This window comes from Furipterus horrens, unplaced genomic scaffold, assembly GCF_987537825.1.
Source record: "Furipterus horrens unplaced genomic scaffold, mFurHor1.1.pri manual_scaffold_2, whole genome shotgun sequence".
Taxonomy (NCBI): domain Eukaryota; kingdom Metazoa; phylum Chordata; class Mammalia; order Chiroptera; family Furipteridae; genus Furipterus; species Furipterus horrens.
Window position 1 is genome coordinate 106,405,220 of NW_028327172.1, and position 18,383 is coordinate 106,423,602.

General features: G+C 39.0%; 1 protein-coding gene across 3 annotated transcripts in view; it reads right to left on the reverse strand.

The window, feature by feature from the left end:
- FAM13A (family with sequence similarity 13 member A) overlaps positions 1–18,383 on the reverse strand; it is a 312,836-nt gene that overhangs the window by 198,582 nt on the left and 95,871 nt on the right. For all 3 annotated transcript variants that reach the window (XM_090266299.1, XM_090266298.1, XM_090266297.1), the window contains exon 5: positions 17,615–17,768. In XM_090266299.1, coding sequence (XP_090122425.1) covers positions 17,615–17,768 — 154 coding nt within the window. The remainder of the gene's footprint in view (positions 1–17,614; positions 17,769–18,383) is intronic.

Here is an 18,383-nt window from a genome sequence, read left to right on the forward strand (position 1 = left end):
AGTCACTTGCAGATGTAGGCATATAAATATTCCACATTTGCCCCCTCCCCCCTTTTTTTTCCTGCTGAGGCAACCTTGAGGATAGTTGGAGCAAAATGTAATAGGACTGCTTAACCCATTGGACTGTGAAGTAAGTAAGAAATAAACTTTGATTGTGTTAAGCCATTAAGATTTTGGAATCTATAACAGAAGCTTTTATTAGTTTGACACCATTTTCCTAGAAACAGCTATAATGTTGTATTCACATTGCTTTTGTTTAATTAAATTATATAGGTACCATTAAAATGATATTAACAGTTTTGAAGGTAAACACAATTGACTTTTGGTTAGCATATAGAAAACTGATTGTAAAAAAGTATATACGAGACTAGCCTATTAAACACAAGCATTCAGAGTTGCCATGTACAACAGTCAGTATGCTTTAAATGCAAATACAGAACATTGATTAATCTGGCATATTATTTAGGTGGATTTCTGTTAAGCAAACTTTTATTATATACTCTAGAAATGTGAACCATTACTAGTATCCAGAATATTTACTATGACTTCCCTGAAATAAGTTTGAGTTATCTTTTATTTAGACACATATGGTACAATTCACTGGAGTAAATTTTTGAGTAAATATAAGGAACTAGAATAAATACTTTGGAAGGTGTAAAAACGTATGTTGCTCCACAGTTTTTAGTAAAAAACCAGTGTTTAAGTAAATATGAGATACTATTCTTATCTTTGAAGAACTTGCAATGTAATACAAGAGGGAAAAAAAAAGCAACTCACCCACAGGAAAAAGTAAAGCATGTTTCTAACAGAAGGAGAAAGAAAGCACCCCAAGACAAAAGAGGACATGGAGTTTACCTGTACCTGGAGGATGGGAGAAGACTTCATAAAGGCAGAATTTGAGATGTCTTATGTGGACCCTCAACTACTCAACCAGAAGTAGGGCTGAAAACAAGGATTGTGGGCAAGTAGTTTATTTGGGCATCAGGGGAATCACAGGGTAATAATATAGGGAGAAGGTAGACAGTAAGGGGGGTCATTATTAAGTACTAGAATTACTAGAATGGTTCTGAAGCTTCCACTTGGGGTAAAGTTCTGGAAAACACTATAAGACACACATCCCATAATTCTTTCAACCAAGGAAAAAAAGAGCTGTTAATTTATACCCCATATCTCTCAGTTATTGGTTAAGAGCTGCCCCTGGAGGGATATTCCTTGGTAGGTACATCTGGTGCACAGAAGTATAACTTTTTTTCATTCTACATAAATATCTATTTATATAATTGTATTTATTTTTTAATTTTATCGTTTATGCTATTAGAGTTGTCTTACTTTTTCCCCCTTTTGCCCTCTCCACCCACTGCCATAATCAGTCACTTCATGTTGTCCATGTCCCTGGGGCATTCACATACGTTCTTTGACTAATCTCTGCACCTTGTTTCAATCAGGCCTCGCCTCCCCACCTCTCCTCTGGTCACTGTCAGTCTGTTCCCTGTTTCCATACCTCTGGTTCTGTTTTGCTCATTAGTTTATTTTGTTCATTAGATTCCTCTTATAATTGATATCATGTATTTGTCTTTTACCAACTGGCTCATTCCACTTAGCATAATACTCTCCAGTTCCACCGATGCTGTCGCAAAAGGTAGGAAATTCCTTCTTTCTTTCTGCTGCATAGTATTCCATTGTATAGATGTATCACAGTTTTGTTTTGTTTTTTTATCCACTCACATATTGATGGGCACTTAGGCTGTTTCCAAATCTTGGCTATTGTAAATAGTGCTGCTATGAATACAAAAGTACATAAATTTTTCTGAATTGGTGTTTCTGGATTCTTTGGGTATTTTCCCAGTGGTAGAATCACTGGGTCAAAAGGCAGTTCCATTTTTAGTTTGTTGAGAAAATTCCATAGTTTTCCACAGTGGCTGCACCAGTCTGCATTCCCACCAACAATGCAAAAGGGGTTCCCATTTCTCCACATCCTCACCAGCACTTGTAGTGTGTTGATTTGTTGATGATGGCCATTCTGACTGGTGTGAGGTGGTATCTCATAGTGATTTTAATTTGCATCTCTCTGATGGCTAGTGATGTTGAGCATCCTTTCATGTGTCTATGGACCCTCTGCATGTCCTCCTTGGAGAAGTGTTTGTCCAGGCCCTTTGACCATTTTTTAATAGGATTGTTTGTCTTTCTACTGTTGAGTCACATAAGTTCTTTATATATTTGGAGATTAAACCCTTGTCTGATGTGTCGTTGGCAAATATGTTCTCCAATACAGTAGGTTTCCTTTTCATCTAGATGATTGTTGCTTTAGCTATGCAGAACCTTTTTAATTTCAAGTAGTCCCATTTGTTTATTTTTTTTCTTTACTTCCCTTGCCCTAGGAGATTTATTGACAAAAATAATTCTGCATGAGGTATCTGAAATTTTACTGCTTATGTTTTCCACAAAGACTTTTATGGCATCACAATTTATATTTAAGTCTTTTATCCATTTTCAGTTTATTCTGGTGTATGGTGTAAGTTGGTGGTCTAGTTTCTTTTTTTTTTTTTTTGCATGTACCAGTCTAATTCTCCCAATACCATTTATTGAAGAGACTGTCTTTACTCCATTGTATGCTCATGTTCCCTTTGTCAAATATTAATTGACCATAAAAACACAGGTTTATTTCTGGGTTCTCTATTCTGTTCCATTGATCTATGTGTCTGTTTTAATGCCAGTACCAGGCTATTTTGATTACAGTGGCCTTGTAGTATTGTTTGATATCAGGTATTGTAATCTCTCCTACTTTGTTCTTCTTTCTCAAGATTGCTCAGGCTACCTGGGGTCTTTTTTGGTTCCATATAAATTTACTTTTATTCCTAGGCAGCCAACTGAAAGAAATAGCAGAAATTCAGTTCTAAAGCAACTACAGGGGATCTCTGAAAATCCACAAATATTCAGTTATTTACTCATTGCCTCTGTTTGCCAAATACACGCACTAATCATGTAAAATAGGAAAGTTCTGAGGTGTCACTTCCAAAATATTGCCATCTCACTGTAAGCATTTTAAAGATTACATAGCATAATAATGTTTTCATAACCAAAGCAATTTAGTTTGTCTTCTGTGAAATATTCTTCATAATAGGAAAGAAGGAATTTAGCACCTGGCAGATATATCTAATCTATTCCAATGATTCCTGAGCAGACATGACTTTCTAGCATTTATCTGTAAACACTCTACAAAACAAAACATCTGGGGAGAAGAAATTAACAACAATATGAATTATAAATATGTGGATATGATCTAAAACTTGGAGCCATAAAAGTATCCCAAGGTAAGCAAAAACCTTTAATACTATTTTTATTACTTAAGGCTTTATACTTACAGGTAAATCTAATCAGTTTCCACTACTAGAGAGGGCTCATTTGAGTCATGCAAGCAAATGACATTCTATCATGCTATTTTATCTTTGCTTTTCTTAAACAGCATGTAATATTTTTAAACTTTCTAACTAGAAGTAATCTAAAAGGTATATACATCACTCTTCAAAGAAGGTTTATATGAAGAAATTAGCAAGTAAATTTTGATTTAGTGCCACCTCTGAATTCCTAGGTTTCCAAAATGATAACATATAGATTTCAGAAAGCACAAGTCAGTCATTTCACCGTTTAAGTGAACCAACTCAAAACATCCAAATCATAAAGTATCAAACAATAACATAAAAATCAAAACATGTTCTATTTCCTATTATGACTCCAGAACTACACAGTTTGAAATATTTTTGAGGCACTAGAGGGCTGGGGGTAGTACAAGCATATAGGACTACAGTCATAAGAACAGAACTTCTCTGACACTAAACTGCAAAAATATGTACTGAATGAATAAGTGTATAAATGTTCATGGCACTGATGTTCCAATTTAAAACTAAGATATTGGTTAGTTCTATACTTGGCCTAATTAATACTTTGAGTTCAAAACCCAACTCTGTCATTTACTGCTGTTAACCCTGACGAATATACTCTTTAGATTTCTCACCTATTTCACATGTTTACTGTGAGAAGTTAAATGAGAAAATATGCATAAAAGAACTTAATAGAGTATGTAGCACAAAGCTCCCTTCTCCCTTTGTCCTTTGTGTGGACTGGCATGTTTGCTTTACTTCCTGAAAAGGCCCAGCACTTAGTCCAGAGCTTTACACAAAAAGTAGGTATTAAATTTCTTTAAAAAGTGAACATTTTTGAAGTTATTTTATTTAGATTATAGCCTTAAATGAAAATATGGAGACATATGCAATGTTTTTAAGCATGAAAAAGACAGGGGGAATGTTTTAGAAAGTTTATGTGATATATCAGTTTACGTGGTAAATGACTTTTACTCTACAGGAATAAGGTTGAATTTTGTAATCAAACTTTCCATATATTGATAAGTGAGCATTGTCCCTCAAACTAATCACTGTGGAAGTCTATTCTAATACTTTGCTTTTGCTCAGAACATTTAAAAATAACTGTTTTGAGAGTGTGCTGAAGTGTCACACAGGAAAATTAGTATTATTATTTTATAGACAGATTTCAATTTAAAACCCCAAAGTTGACTTCTGGCCAAGATGGAGGCGGAGACAGACATGCTGCATCTCTCTCCACAACTAAGAGGGAATACAACTGCCTGAAAACTAGAAACAACCAGTTCCAGAAAATCAAACTGCATGGAAGTCCAGCAAACAAAGATATAAAGAAGAAATACTCATCCAGACAGGTAGGAGGGGTGGAGCTGGGGTGGAGAGGATGCGTTGTGGTGGTGGCGGCGTGACAGTGGCAGCAGCGGCGGCAGCAGCAGGCTGGCATAAAGCGCCCTCATGCATTTTAAAAAGCCAGGAGGGACACCTGGGGAGTGTTCCCAGCTCCTCACCAGACCTTGTAGCTCACAGTTCCAGCGCCGGGGAAAATCAAGTCTCATTGCTTCTGACTGTGCAAACCAGTGGGGGTTGGGGTGGAGGCAGAAACTGCCGGTCTTAGCAGAATTCTCTTGTTTAAAGGGCCCCCACGGTCGTAGAGCGTCCACAGACACACCCACTCTGGGAACTACGGCAAGGGCAGCAGCTAGAGGGGCACCAGTCCAGTGCGGAAGTGGGAGAAGTGAGATGCTCACAGGCTTGACAGATATACTTGAGTACAGCAAACATGAAAGAGAGGAAGTGAAGGCTATGCTAAATGAAATGAAGGAAATTCCACACAAAACCAATGGCGAAGGGAAGGAAATTGGGGTTCAAATCAATGATTTGGAACATAAGGAAGATAAAAACAGTCAACCAGTGCAGAATGAGGAAGCAAGAATTGAAAAAAATGAGGAAAAATTCCCAAATTTTTGAAGGAGATGGACATACAGGTCCAGGAAGTGTTACAGAAACAGGGGAGTCCAAAAATCCCCAGAGTTTGCTGCTGGGGGATGGGGAGAAGTAAGCAGCTTTTCAAATGCTTCCACATGCCTGAGGCTGGTGGCTACTGTCTTTCTTATGCAAATGGCTTTAATGCATCCAAAGCCTCAGGCAGATGGGAGGAGTCTTGAACCAGGGGACAGTATGGAAAGCACACAGAGCCTACGTAAGGGTCTGTGAATGGTCAGAACTGTTTGCAACGCCCACTGCGTCAGATGACGCAGTCAGGGATATATAAGCAGCTGCAGACATTTTAGCTCAGACTCTCTGAGACTCTCTCAAGCTCTCGTTCGGGCTCTGGCTCTCACTGGTGCTCGGGCTCTCGGACTCTGGCGCTCTGACTCTCGCTTGTGCTCTCACTCTGGGACTCTCTCAAGCTCTCGTTCGGGCTCTGGCTCTCACTGGCACTCTGGCTCTCACTCTGGCGCTCTGACTCGGGCTCTCACTCGCGCTCGCGCTCGCGCTCTCGGGCTCTCGCTCTCTCGCTCTCCCGTGTGCTCCCTCCACGTGGCTTGGTGAAGGGGCCTTCTCCATGTGGCTTGGAGAAGAGGTCTCCGGGCTGCTTTAAGAGGCTCTCGCCATGCGGTTTTGAGGAGGAGAGGAGATCTGCGCGGTTTGCAGGAAGAAGGCAGTTTGCAAGGAGGCTGAGAATCCAGGCGGTCCTGCATTGAGAGCTGGAGGGCACCACAGCACAGAAAGGACCTCCCCAATCAGATTGAATGATTGGCAGCTGCTGGTAAAGCTGAACTGTGTTTGGAAAGTAGGGAAACAGTTTCTCTGACTTTCCGAAAACTAGCCTGGTTTGGAAGGGGGGGAGGCAAGGATATGTGTTTGTGGGTATTTTAAAGAGCATAAGACTTAACAACAGAAATCCGCAAATAACTAAATCTATATAACTGTTAAATAAAGAATTCTTTTTCTTTTCACCAAACTCTGGTATTGAGAGTTATAATTTTGGCGGCGGGCAATCGGGCCCCTAACTAAAGAGCCCGTGGGTTTGTTTTCAACTGGAGCAGCCCAGGGGTTCTGTAACAGAAGCACGGAGGGTCCTGGGTGAGCTGGACCCAGAGGGGACCACACCAGGATGCATCAGGATTGAGATGCTAAAGGTGAAAGATAAATAGAGAGTCCTGAGGGCAGCAAGAGAGAGGCAGAGGGTTGCCTACAGGGGGGTGCCTATAGGACCATCAGCTGATTTATCAGAGGACACTTTGCAGGCAGGAAGGGACTGGCAAGCAGTATTCAATGTGATAAAAAGCAACCTACAACCAAGATTACTCTATCCAGCAAAGCTATCATTTGGAATGGAAGGGCAGATGAAGTGCTTCGCAGACAAGGTAAAGCTAAAGGAGTTCATCATGACCAAGCCCTTATATGATGTGTAAAGGGAGTTATTTTAAAAAAAGATCAAAACTATGAACATTAAAGTGACAAACTCACAACTATCAACAACTGAATCTAAAAAATATAAACAAAATCCAACTAAGCAAACCAGAATAGGAACAGAATCATAGGTATGGAGATCATTTAGAGGGTTATCGGCTGTGAGGGGTAGGGGGAGAAATGGGAAAATGGTGCAGGGACTAAGCATAATTGGTTGGTATAAAATAGACAGGGGGAAGTTAAGAGTAATATAGGAAACGGTGAAGGCAAAGAATTTATATGCACGACCCATGGACATGAACTAAGGACGGTGGCATTGCTGGAGGGAAGGGAGGTACTGGGCAGAGGGGAGCAAAGGGGGAAAAATTGGGACTACTATAACAACATAATCAATAAAATATACTTAAAAAATAAAATAAAAACCCAAAGTTAATATTTAACCACTACTCCCCAACTTAGTGATCTTCTGTGGGTCAAAATGGTTACTAATTATTTTTCATAATCAAATAAAGTATTGAAGTACAAAGATTTTCTGGTCTAATGACATATGGAAAAATGTGAGACATGAATTACATATGTTCTGAAGACAATTTCAAAAGAAATTCCCAAAGATATAAGGAGGAACAGCAACATGGTATAATAAAGATAGGCTTACAAGATGTTTTGAAATAGGGTGATACTCATCTAGATTGTTCTAGATAGGTATTTAAAAACATATTAAACATATTATTTTGTATGTGTACATATCTGAGGCTCTACATTAACTTGTTAAATATATATACATATAAATTATACTTAAAGTATATAAATAAAATGTATATACCAGGCAGACTAGGCCTTCCTCCTGGTTAAGTTCAGGGCCAATATGGACAAAACATTAATCCCTTTATTCATCATCCCTTAACCATCTTTTTTGCCAATAATTTTTTTCTGCTCCTCCACTAAGTTACTCATTCTCGTTAACACAATCTGAATCTCATCATCACTCCAGAATGCTCCACATCACAGATCCCTGTTGTAAACACCCCAATCTCTGTTCACAGCCTCCTAAGCTTTTACCTGTTTGCTCATCTAATCCCATGTCAAACCTTTGCTACCTAACTGGGGTCTCTAGTACCGCCTATCCTGTTGCTCTTTCATATCCTAACTGGCTAGTTCTTCTTACCACTTTTACTACCACTACCCTGGTTCAAGCCCCATCACTGCTTAACTGGACTATTGTGATAAACTCCCTCCCAACTGTCTATTCTCTGCCCAGGAGTTAGAGTAACCCTTGTGATATACAAGTCAGATCATGGCACTCTTCTGTTTAATACCCTCTTTTAAAGTACTGTTAGAATAAAAGTTAAAGCCCTTCCAATGACCTTTAAGAGTATACATGATCTAGTCCCTTGTTACCTCTGTAACCTTATCTCTTTTAACTTTCCTCCTTCTGTAACCTCATTTCCTTTAACTTTCCTCTGTGGGGGACAGACAGGCATGGGGAGATGTGGGAAGCAGACGGGCTTGGTTTAAGAGACTCTGACAGCTGTGCGCCACCCCCCACATGGGCCCTTAGCCCGCGGGTTATCTTCCAGGCCTGCTCTGAATCCCACTCTCCAGGGGATTTTAAAGATAGAATAGAAATACAAAGTGCCTTTTAAGGAAAAGGGAACCTGCTGTTTTTCTCTGTAAAGTCTCAAATCCTTATCAGTAGAATGTGAAGAACAGAACGATTAAATAAGAGGAAATGCTTTTGACCTTGTGTAAAATACCTGGATGTTTCAACCCTGTATTGATCTGCATTTCCCTTTCACTCCCTAACATTTGGGGAAGTGCTGCATATTTTCCTTAAGTACTTCTGCATGTGGAAAGTGGATAAAAACCCTGGCTAATAAAGAAACAAGGTGATTTTCCCTAAGAGGAAACCCCCTCCCTTCCTTCCTCAGATGGAGAGTGTCTGAGTAGTTTCTTTGTCCACTCTGAGGGACCCAGAGTCTCTCTCATTTCTCCTTGATCACAGTAACTCAACCACACTGGCCTTCAATCATATTATCAAACAGACCAGGTATACAGTACTCCTATCTCAGAGCCTTTGTACTGTTCTTCTCCCTGCCTAGAATGCTCTTCTCTTATGTCTACATGGCTCGCTCCTTCACCTCCTTCAAGTCTCTGCTCAAATGTTCCCTTATCAATGAAGCATTTTGATCATCTTATTCAAATGGACAAATGCTATTTCCCTAGTACCTTACCAGTACTACTTCTCTTCTTCCCTGATTTTTTTCCACAGAACATTTCACTACCTGGCATATTACATATTTTCTTAAATATTTGTTTATTGCCAGCTGCTTATTGCATCCTCATTAGAATATAAGCCTCATGAAAGTAGTCTTTGGTCTACTGCTCACTCTTATATCCTCTATGTCTAATGTGATGCTTTGCACATAGTAGGCAAGCAACAATTATGTGAATTTAATAAATTCAGCTTAAATTTCATGGCTCATTATTTCAACGATATTTTATTTTAATTAATTAATTATTATTATTGATTATGCTGTTACAGTTGTCCCAATTTCTTCCCCCCTGCTCCCCCCCTCCAGTTGTCCCCCCCTTATTCCATGCCCATTGGTTATATAGTGCTTCTTAATTCCTGCATCATCTCCCTCCCTTTTCCCCCTTTCCCCTCCCCATTGACCTCCCCCCAATATGTTCCCCGTACCTATAAGTCTTTTTCCCCTCTCGTTGCCTACTTAGTTTGCCTTTGTTTCGATTCCCTAGCTTCTGCTGTTGGTTGTTGTGATAAAGTTTACATTTTAATGTTCATAGTTTTGATCCTCCTTCTAAACCAGTCCCTTTAATATCTTGTATAAGAGTGGTTTGGATCTAAAACTCCTTCAGTTTTACTTTGTCCTGGAAACACTTTCTTTGCCCTTTTATCCTGAACGACAGCTTCGCTGGATACAGTAATCGTGGTTGTAGGTTTTTCTTTTCATTAATTTGAATATTTCTTGCCAGTCCCTTCTTGCCTGTAAAGTCTCCTTTGAGAAATCTGCCGATAGTCTAATTGGGACCCCTTTGTACATAGTACTTCTCTTCTCTCTTGCTGCTTTTAAGATTCTCTCTTTAGCTTTAATTTTTGACATTTTGATGATAATATGTCTTGGTGTGGTCCTCCCTGGGTCCAGCCTATCTGGAACTCTCTGTGCTTCCCGGACCTGCAAGTTCATTTCCTTCCCCAAGTATGGGAAGTTCTCCTTCATTATTTTTTCACATCATTTTTCAATTTCTAGTTCTTCTTCACCCTCTGGCAATCCAATAATTCGAATGTTCGATTGCTTATAGCTGTCCCAGAGGTTTCTGAGCCCCTCCTCATATTTCTCATTTTTTGTTTCCTCTTTCTGCACTGGTTGACTGTTTGTTCCCTCCCTATGATCTGATTTGTTGATTTGATCCATGGCTTTCCCTTCCGCACCACTTGTCTTGTATGTATTTTTGTTCATTTCAGTAGGACTAGCCTTCCTTCCTTCCCTGTCTGATTCAGCCTGGCTGTTAGGTCTGTAAGCTGCCTTATAACTATAGCTCTGAACTGAGCTTCAGAAATATTTGCTATTTGTTCATTGGTCAAGGCTTTTATTTGTTTTTTTTCATTAGCTGTGTGATTGGTATTTCAATCATTAATTCTGCCATTCTGACCGTTTTGTTTATCTTTCCTTCTTGTGCAGGGCGCTGTCACACCTCCTACGTTGCATTGTGCGGAGTCCCGTGTGCTCGTCACAACCTGGCGACCTTTCTCACCACAGTGTGACACTTTGTGTGGGGGCGGGGATCCAAGATGGATTCCTGCTGTTACTCTCCACTGAGGATCAGGGCTGCCTCCCAATGCGGTCTGCCTTTCCCAGTGTTGGAATTGCGAACCGACGGATCCGGTCTGCTGCCGGGGCCGGGGCTGGCTCCCAGGCGCTTCTCTCCTCCCCCCAAATACAGGCATCTGCTTACTGGGTCCCGCTGTTTGCTGCTGCGGCTGCCGCCTCCAGTACAGTTTGATCTTTCTCAGCCATGGGCTCACACTTCCTACCCATCTGAACGAGCACCATTTGCTTATGACTTCATATGTTGGACTTCCATGTAGCTTTATTTTCAGGAACTTCTTATTATTTTTAGTTTTGCAGTGGTTGTAATTCTTAGTTATAGAGGGAGACAGAGCGTGTCAGTCTATGCCTCCATCTTGTCCGGAAGTCCTCAACCATACTTTAGTCACCAAACTTTATACATGTAAATATCTGTGTGATTAAGTTAATTGCTGAGTAGCTATGATGGAAGAACTTTACTGAAGACTGGATTTAGATCCTCTTATGAACAGAGACTTCAGAATTATTCTGAAGCTGCAGAAATTACTATGGTTATTGGATGTCTACTTGAAAGATGAGCTTCTCTTAACCCAGTTATTAACAAATACCGCTTTAAACTTCTAGTTTGGCAAAATAAATGTGCTTCCTTCCTTGAAACTTACAAAAAACCAAAAATAAATGAAAAGAGAAAAGAAACATCACCTTAAGTGAAACAAACAATGGCTACAATAAAACAGCTAAATATAAAGACTAGTTGGTAAAATTCAGCAAAATGTGAACCAAAATGCTGAATCAACATATATATTCTTAGACCTCCAGCAGACTACAGATGTATCCAAACGTCTGTTGTAAGAGGTCTATCAATATCCCTTTGATTGAAGTAACTAGATCCAGTGGACATCACCAGACCATTGCAGAATCTGGAAAAACCTTATAGGAACCATGGTTCACACCCAAAGAATGGTAGGGCAAGTGGAGTTGAAAGACAAACTGTTTTTCCTTATCTTTGCCTTCTGGTGAAGCAACCCTGTCTAGAATCGAGGCTAATGAATGCATTATAGAAGCCATGATCAATTTTGCAGCACTGACCAGAGTCAGCTAAGCAGAAACAGACATGAGGTAGGTACTTCCCTGATAGCCTATTACAAAAAGATTTCACTGCGAGTCACACCAACTTCCTGCTTACACCAAAAGGATAAAGTAAAAATCTAAATTACAGTTTAAATTAAATTCATCCTGTTCTTTTAAACCTTTGATTGTTTTTCCCATTTCTGTAAGTGTTAACTACATAGTTAAAGACCATAGTAGTTTACCACTATACAAACATTCCATGCCTTCCTTAAAGCATATTTTCTGTGTGGAAGGTTTTCGGGTCTCCACTCTACTTCCTGTCCTCAGCAACTTAGTGAAATCCTAGTGATTTTTTTTTCACAGAATCACTTAAATACCCCATTCTTTCATAGAACTTTCACTTAAAGGAATTTTGTGTATGTTTTTAAAAATGGTTCCTTTTCTAAAAGTAGATCTGGATAAAAATTGAATACTAAAACCACATTCTCCTGTGTATTGAGGGTGCCAATTCTTGCCTTTCCAAAGACAAAATATTATAAACTTCCCAGTCATAGTGCTGAGTACCACATTACACAGACACAGGCCTTCTTATCCTTCTATCAAGTGCTCTTCGCAGAATTCTTAAGAGACTTTTAAAAGTAGTTAATACCTTTTCTTAAATATGGCGGTCAGGAAGTACTCGGTGAACTATCATATTTCTAATTTCATTCACTTACCTCGAAAACATTCATTAATATTGCTTTCCTACTATGTACAAGTTAGGATCATGTACATTATTTTCAGTGAAATGAATAGAGACAAATCATTGACTTCATGGAATTTTTAATGCTGGACACTGTGCTAATTAGATTGATAAATATGAAGCCTTAAGTAATAGGGTTTCTACAATTATATCAATGCATGACTGCTAGTGCATCAAATGTATGGGCAGGAGTGGTAGGAAAGAAACGTGAATAGGCAGCATGGGTTCAAATCATGAAAAGCCTTGTATATTATGGTGAGATTTAGATTTTATAATATAGGGATACATGAAGGTCAAGACCTACTGAAGAATTCTGAAATGTGAAGTGACATGTTCATATTTGCATGGTAAGTAATAACTCCAGAAGCAGAAGAGGAAAAGCAGAGTCCAGGGGCAGACTAGGGTCAGTGAAACCAGTAAGAAGTCTACTGTAGTAGTCTCCTACGGGATCAATCAATTCCCAAATCTGGCTGATTACTAAAATTGCCAAAAGAAGCCCTTTAAAATGCAAATTTCAGGCCTGTCATGAGTTCTGACTCAGTAAGTCTGAGTCACCAGGTGATTGTGGTAATAATCCAAAATGAGAAGTGAGGAGGAAGCACTAGTGAGGGTGCGAGAGATTTAAGAGATACTTAGGTAGTAGAATTAACTAATTTTAGTGACTGATGGACATCAAGCTGGAGTAGTTGTGTGGATAGATGAGATATTCATTAAGCCCCAGAATATAAGTGGAGGACTAGACCTTCAAGGCAAGAAAAGATGATGAGAAAATCCATAAGACTGGGAGGTGAAAGTGATGGCAAGGTGCTTAGATATATATGTATGGTTTGGCAAGGACAGCTCTGGATTGAAGACCTAGGAATGAGCCCAGGAAATAACAATGTTTAATTCTGAGAAGAAAAAGTCCTCAGGAGACTGAAGAGAATAGAAAGATGACAAAAACCATTCAATGTTCATTCAAGTGTTTAAGGAGGAAGCTTGGTTAGGGGACAGTGTAAAGGGCTAGAATTTCATGTAGAGGAGACTTAATTGATATTGTTAGCAAAAGGGTGACAGTAAAATAACATCAGTAAACAATTTGCTTGTTTAAGAGAGGAATATGTTATGACCAGGTTTGTTTTTTAGAAACATACTTCTATCACTGGTAGAAAGGAGAGGGGGAGGGGGGTGAGCCTGGAAGGGGAAGACCTGTTTGAAACTGTGTGACTATGAAAAGGGCCTAATCTACAGCAGTGGTGGGTGGACACAGGCACCCATTTCCAGAGATATGTCTAAGACCGAACATGAGTCCCGTGGGAATGGAAAGGGGCAGGAGTTAAGGATAAAGCTAAAGATTCCAGCTTGGTAGGCCAGGGGATGGCAAACTAAGGCTTGAGAGAGTTACTGAACAGCAAGTGGGCTCAGAGACCAAGGTTTGGTGATAAAGGAAAGCCTGTCAATTAAGGGTGAATTCTTCAACTCTTCAGTTACAGCTACACAATTCTGGAAGAATGGCAGCCTTCTGACTCAGAGTCCATCCCCTCTAGAACACCCAAAAAAGAATAAGCCTGCCACCCTCTGCCAGGCCAGCCTGATCCTAGGATGCACCTGGGGTTTCTTCCCCCAACCAACATACCATCCGTTGGTAAACACAGGCAGCTGCAGCAAGATTGTCCAGGCTCCCTCAAGGAAGGGAGCCTGAGAGCCAGTCTCTGCCCTCCTATTTTAAAACTTTTGGCCCATAATCGCACGCACTCCAGAGGCATTCAGCTTCTCAGTCAATCCCACATAGATTGTTTACCATTGCCTTGGGCACCCGCCTCCTATGCCCCTCCCTCGCCCTACTTCTCTCTTTGTATCAAGAGGAGAACACAGACAAAACTTTGGAGATGTTTTTGATGTGAGAAATTTGAATAACCAGCATGGCTTTTTACTGGTAGTGGGAAATATGGCTCCTGGTAGGTTGGGGCTAGAATTATGATTTAGAAAACTGAAGAAAAGAGTCAATGAGGCAAATTTACATTTAATAAAAATAAATGAGGACCAGTGGTGACTATCAGGAGAGTCATAATGTAGTACAGTAGTCCCTCTCTATATCGCGGTTCACTTATCATGGCCTCACTGTATTGAGGGATTTTAAAAAATATTATATTTAATTATTTATCACAGATTTTTCGCTATATCACGGGATTTTGCAGTACTGTATACGTATGTTGTTAAAGTTACATAGGTTTAAGAGTGTAGAATATGTTTAAGAACATAAGTAGTGTTTATAAAAGTGTGGTAAAGGTTAATAAGGGAGTGGGAAAGGTTAATAAGGGACTAGGAACGGTTTATAAGTGTGTGGGAAGGGTTTATAAAGCCTTAAAATATATATAAATACTAAAATAAATGTAAGGTCCCTATATCGCAGATTTTCACCTATCGTGGATGGGGGGCGGGGGGGTCTAGAACATAATACCCACGATAAGTGAGGCAATACTGTATTCTTCCAGCTTTATTTTACTTGCAAATGTGTTCACTCAAGTCAATGATTAAAGTACTGGTAACACAAACGAATGTAGAGACCTCTCCTGAAGTTAACGCCAATTCACATCCAATGTGCTAGTCAAAGTTCTTCATCCAGGTCCAAATACAATCAAATTTATACTTGTCTGGGCCCCATATATCTATTTAGCCCACAAAAATATCATGAAAGATGTCATTCAACACTTTGACTTTGTTTCCTATCCTGGAGTACACAGAGGTGCATCAATGGACACCTTTAGTAATTTTTCCCATTAAAAATACCTTTTTGCTTTTTTATACCTTAGTAGTTTTCATGAGCCTAAGCTTCTTCTCTGCTCAAAAATCTATATGTCATCCTTGTGTATTTATCACTTGCTTTGTGCCTGTTTCCTCTGTACACATCTTTCTAAAAGCTGAAGTCATGGGAGTGATCAGAATGATAAGTTGTTTCTTGATTGCCCTATCATATTTATTATTTTCAGTATGTTAATGATTTCATTGCAAGCCTCCCAATTTCTTTTTAATCTAGCTTCCTCTTGGTTTATATCTGTTTCTATGATTTTAAGAATTAAAAAAAAAAACACTGCTTTCTAAACAATGTCCAGCTTTATATATCTAACTTTGGTTAGCACATTCTTCATTATTAGGGACCCTAAAATGGCGCTAGCACATTCTGTTAAAATAATTTCCATAACTGGGGGGAGGGAGAGAAGGGGGGTAAAAAGGGGAAGGGTCTAGTCAAAGAACATGTATAAATGACCCATGGACATGGACAACAGGGAGGGAAAAAAAATTTTCCATAACTTCAGTTTCATCCTTATTGGTTACAATTAAGTCTGTAACAGCACATTCCCCTGTTACCTCATCTACCCTCTCAGAGATAAAGACTATTAGCAAGCTCAATTAAAAAAAAAAAAGGCATCAAACATTCTGCTTCAGCAGAATGATGTTTCCAGCGTATAAACACTTAATTTCTAATCATGACATTTGTTTGCATCTAGGCCAGGTCTGAAACTTGCATTAAGGAGAGTAACAGTCATATTCGTTTACCTTGGGTATCTGTATTTGGCTCACACAGTATTTTCAGCTTATGTGTCTTATCCTATACTCTCATGCTGTGTTCTCGACCATGCTTAAACCTACAAGCTCAAGGATTTCCAAGCAGGGCACTCTTCCATATATCTCAACAAGCGTGATTTCACCTGCCCAGGATATAACCCTCCGTTGACATAGTCCAGAGGTTATCTATATCTCAGAGAGTTTGTCTTGCCTATCTATTTTCATTATATTTGAGAATTTCCTCATTATTTTATCAGACCTAATTGAAAGGTGTGTTAAAAAGTATTTATCAAATAAAGCTGAAAGAAAGTCAATCACTTTTTAACAGTTTAAAAAGAGACCCCTTGCAAAGTACTACAAGAACCGAAAGAACAAATTAAAGGTAAATTTTTTCTATTTAAAAAATGATTTATTTCAATTCTTTTTGTAGCAAAACTCATATACGTAGGGTTTTCCCCCTTCCTTTCTCTTTTGAATCACTGATATTTTCTCAGCTTCCATGTTACCTCCAGCCTTAGGTTACAGTTGATATTCTCCAAAGCATTTCATTTTATCATTTTATCTGAGCATCGTTCTTCCCTTTCCTCAGATTTCAGTTTAAAGTTCTCTTTGTTAGGTTGGCAAGACTCCTGCTTAGTGCACTTCTCTCAGATGTGCCCTATCCTCCACAGGGTGTCTTGTATTAATAGCCTAAGCGCCCAGTTAAGAAAACCCAGTTTTTGTCTTTTGCTGTTTTGATAGGGTGCTACTTGGTACTCATTCTCTTTTATTTCTTCTTCGAAGTCATGGCCTCAACTGGAAGAAGAAATGAAAACACCTCTTCAACACCCACACCAAGTACCTTTTACTTGTTGCCATATGAATGAACAACAGTACAGTCTGTAAATCTGAGAAGTTTCAGGAAACCTCCTGAGGGAACTTTCCATATCAGTTCCATCATGATGTAGCTCAATATAAATGAGAAGGAAATAGATGCCTTTCCTCTTTTCCCTCATCTTGAGGATTTGGTTTGGATGTTTATCCTCTAATTCTCAATTGTAAATCTTAAGAGACTTACATGCATTTACCTAATGAGTAAAGAATGTTATAAATTATCAGCCAATGCATAAAAATATTTAGATAGTATTGTCAAGAATTCCTTTACAGGTTTTAAAAATACTCTCCTTTACTGATAAGAGTTACCAATGACTATGTATATGGGACTTAAAATCTAAGGTTGAACTTGAAAGTGTGCCAGACACAAGAGAGACAAAAAGACATAGTAATACTGTCTAAAGGAATTTTGAAATTTACTCAGTAAGCTAGCACTCCCGAACACAGACATAAGCATGTATTGTATCCCTCCTATACCACTAGACTTCCATAAAAAAGTGGTACACCCAATCAACCACAGCATGAGCTCACATAGAGATGATTTTATAGCAGCAAGGAAACACCAGTTCACCATTATTTTCCAATCTTAGAGGAATACACACCAGTTTATGAGTACTTGATACAGAGAACAGACTTCATAAAAAGAACTAAGTACACTCTGAAGTTATATCCATATGCAGTGTTTATGACAAAGAATGACTTAAATGAATGATTTCCATGCAAAATATAGCAATACTGAAAACCGAATATCGATTTTTACTTACTTTTACTATGATAAGCTTCATTCGGCTTTCACACTTCTGGTTATTTTTTTCTGTGTATTCTACTTCAAACAGGGTATTGTACTTTTCTAGTATTGTACCCATTATCTTGTTGCAGAGGTCTTGTTCTTTCATGCATTCAAGTCCAGGAGGCACACTAAAAATAAGGGGAAAACTGACAGGAATTACTTTGTAAAAATAAAAATGCTAGCACAGCTATTACAAGCTTATAGTTTGACATCTCAATGATTGAGCAGCCTTTTTATAAGGACACATGGGATTTTCAACAGGCTTTATGGTGACACATACAATGTTGCTGGGACAACTGCTGATTCCCAAGATCCGAATCAATAGATTGTGCGGAATAAGAAAAGTATATGTTGTTTGGGAAGAAGTTATAGCTTAACATGGGTGCAATACTGCATTGTATCTGTAGGAATTGCTACATGTAAGGTAATATTTACATAAAAGTAAAAGCAATAAAGAATAAGTGTAGGAGCCCTGGCTGCTGTGGTTCAGTGGATTGAGTGTCGGCCTGCGAACCAAGTGTCGCTGGTTCAATTCCCAGTCAGGGCACATTACTAGGTTGCATGCCAGATCCCCAGTTGGGGGCGTGTGAGAGGCAACCGCACATTGATCTTTCTCTCCCTCTCTTTCTCCTTTCCCCTCTCTCTAAAAACAGATAAATAAAATAAAATAAATATAAAATAAAATAAACTTGTTTAAAAAAAAAAAGAATTAGTGTAGGACAAAAGAATAGGTATTTTATCAT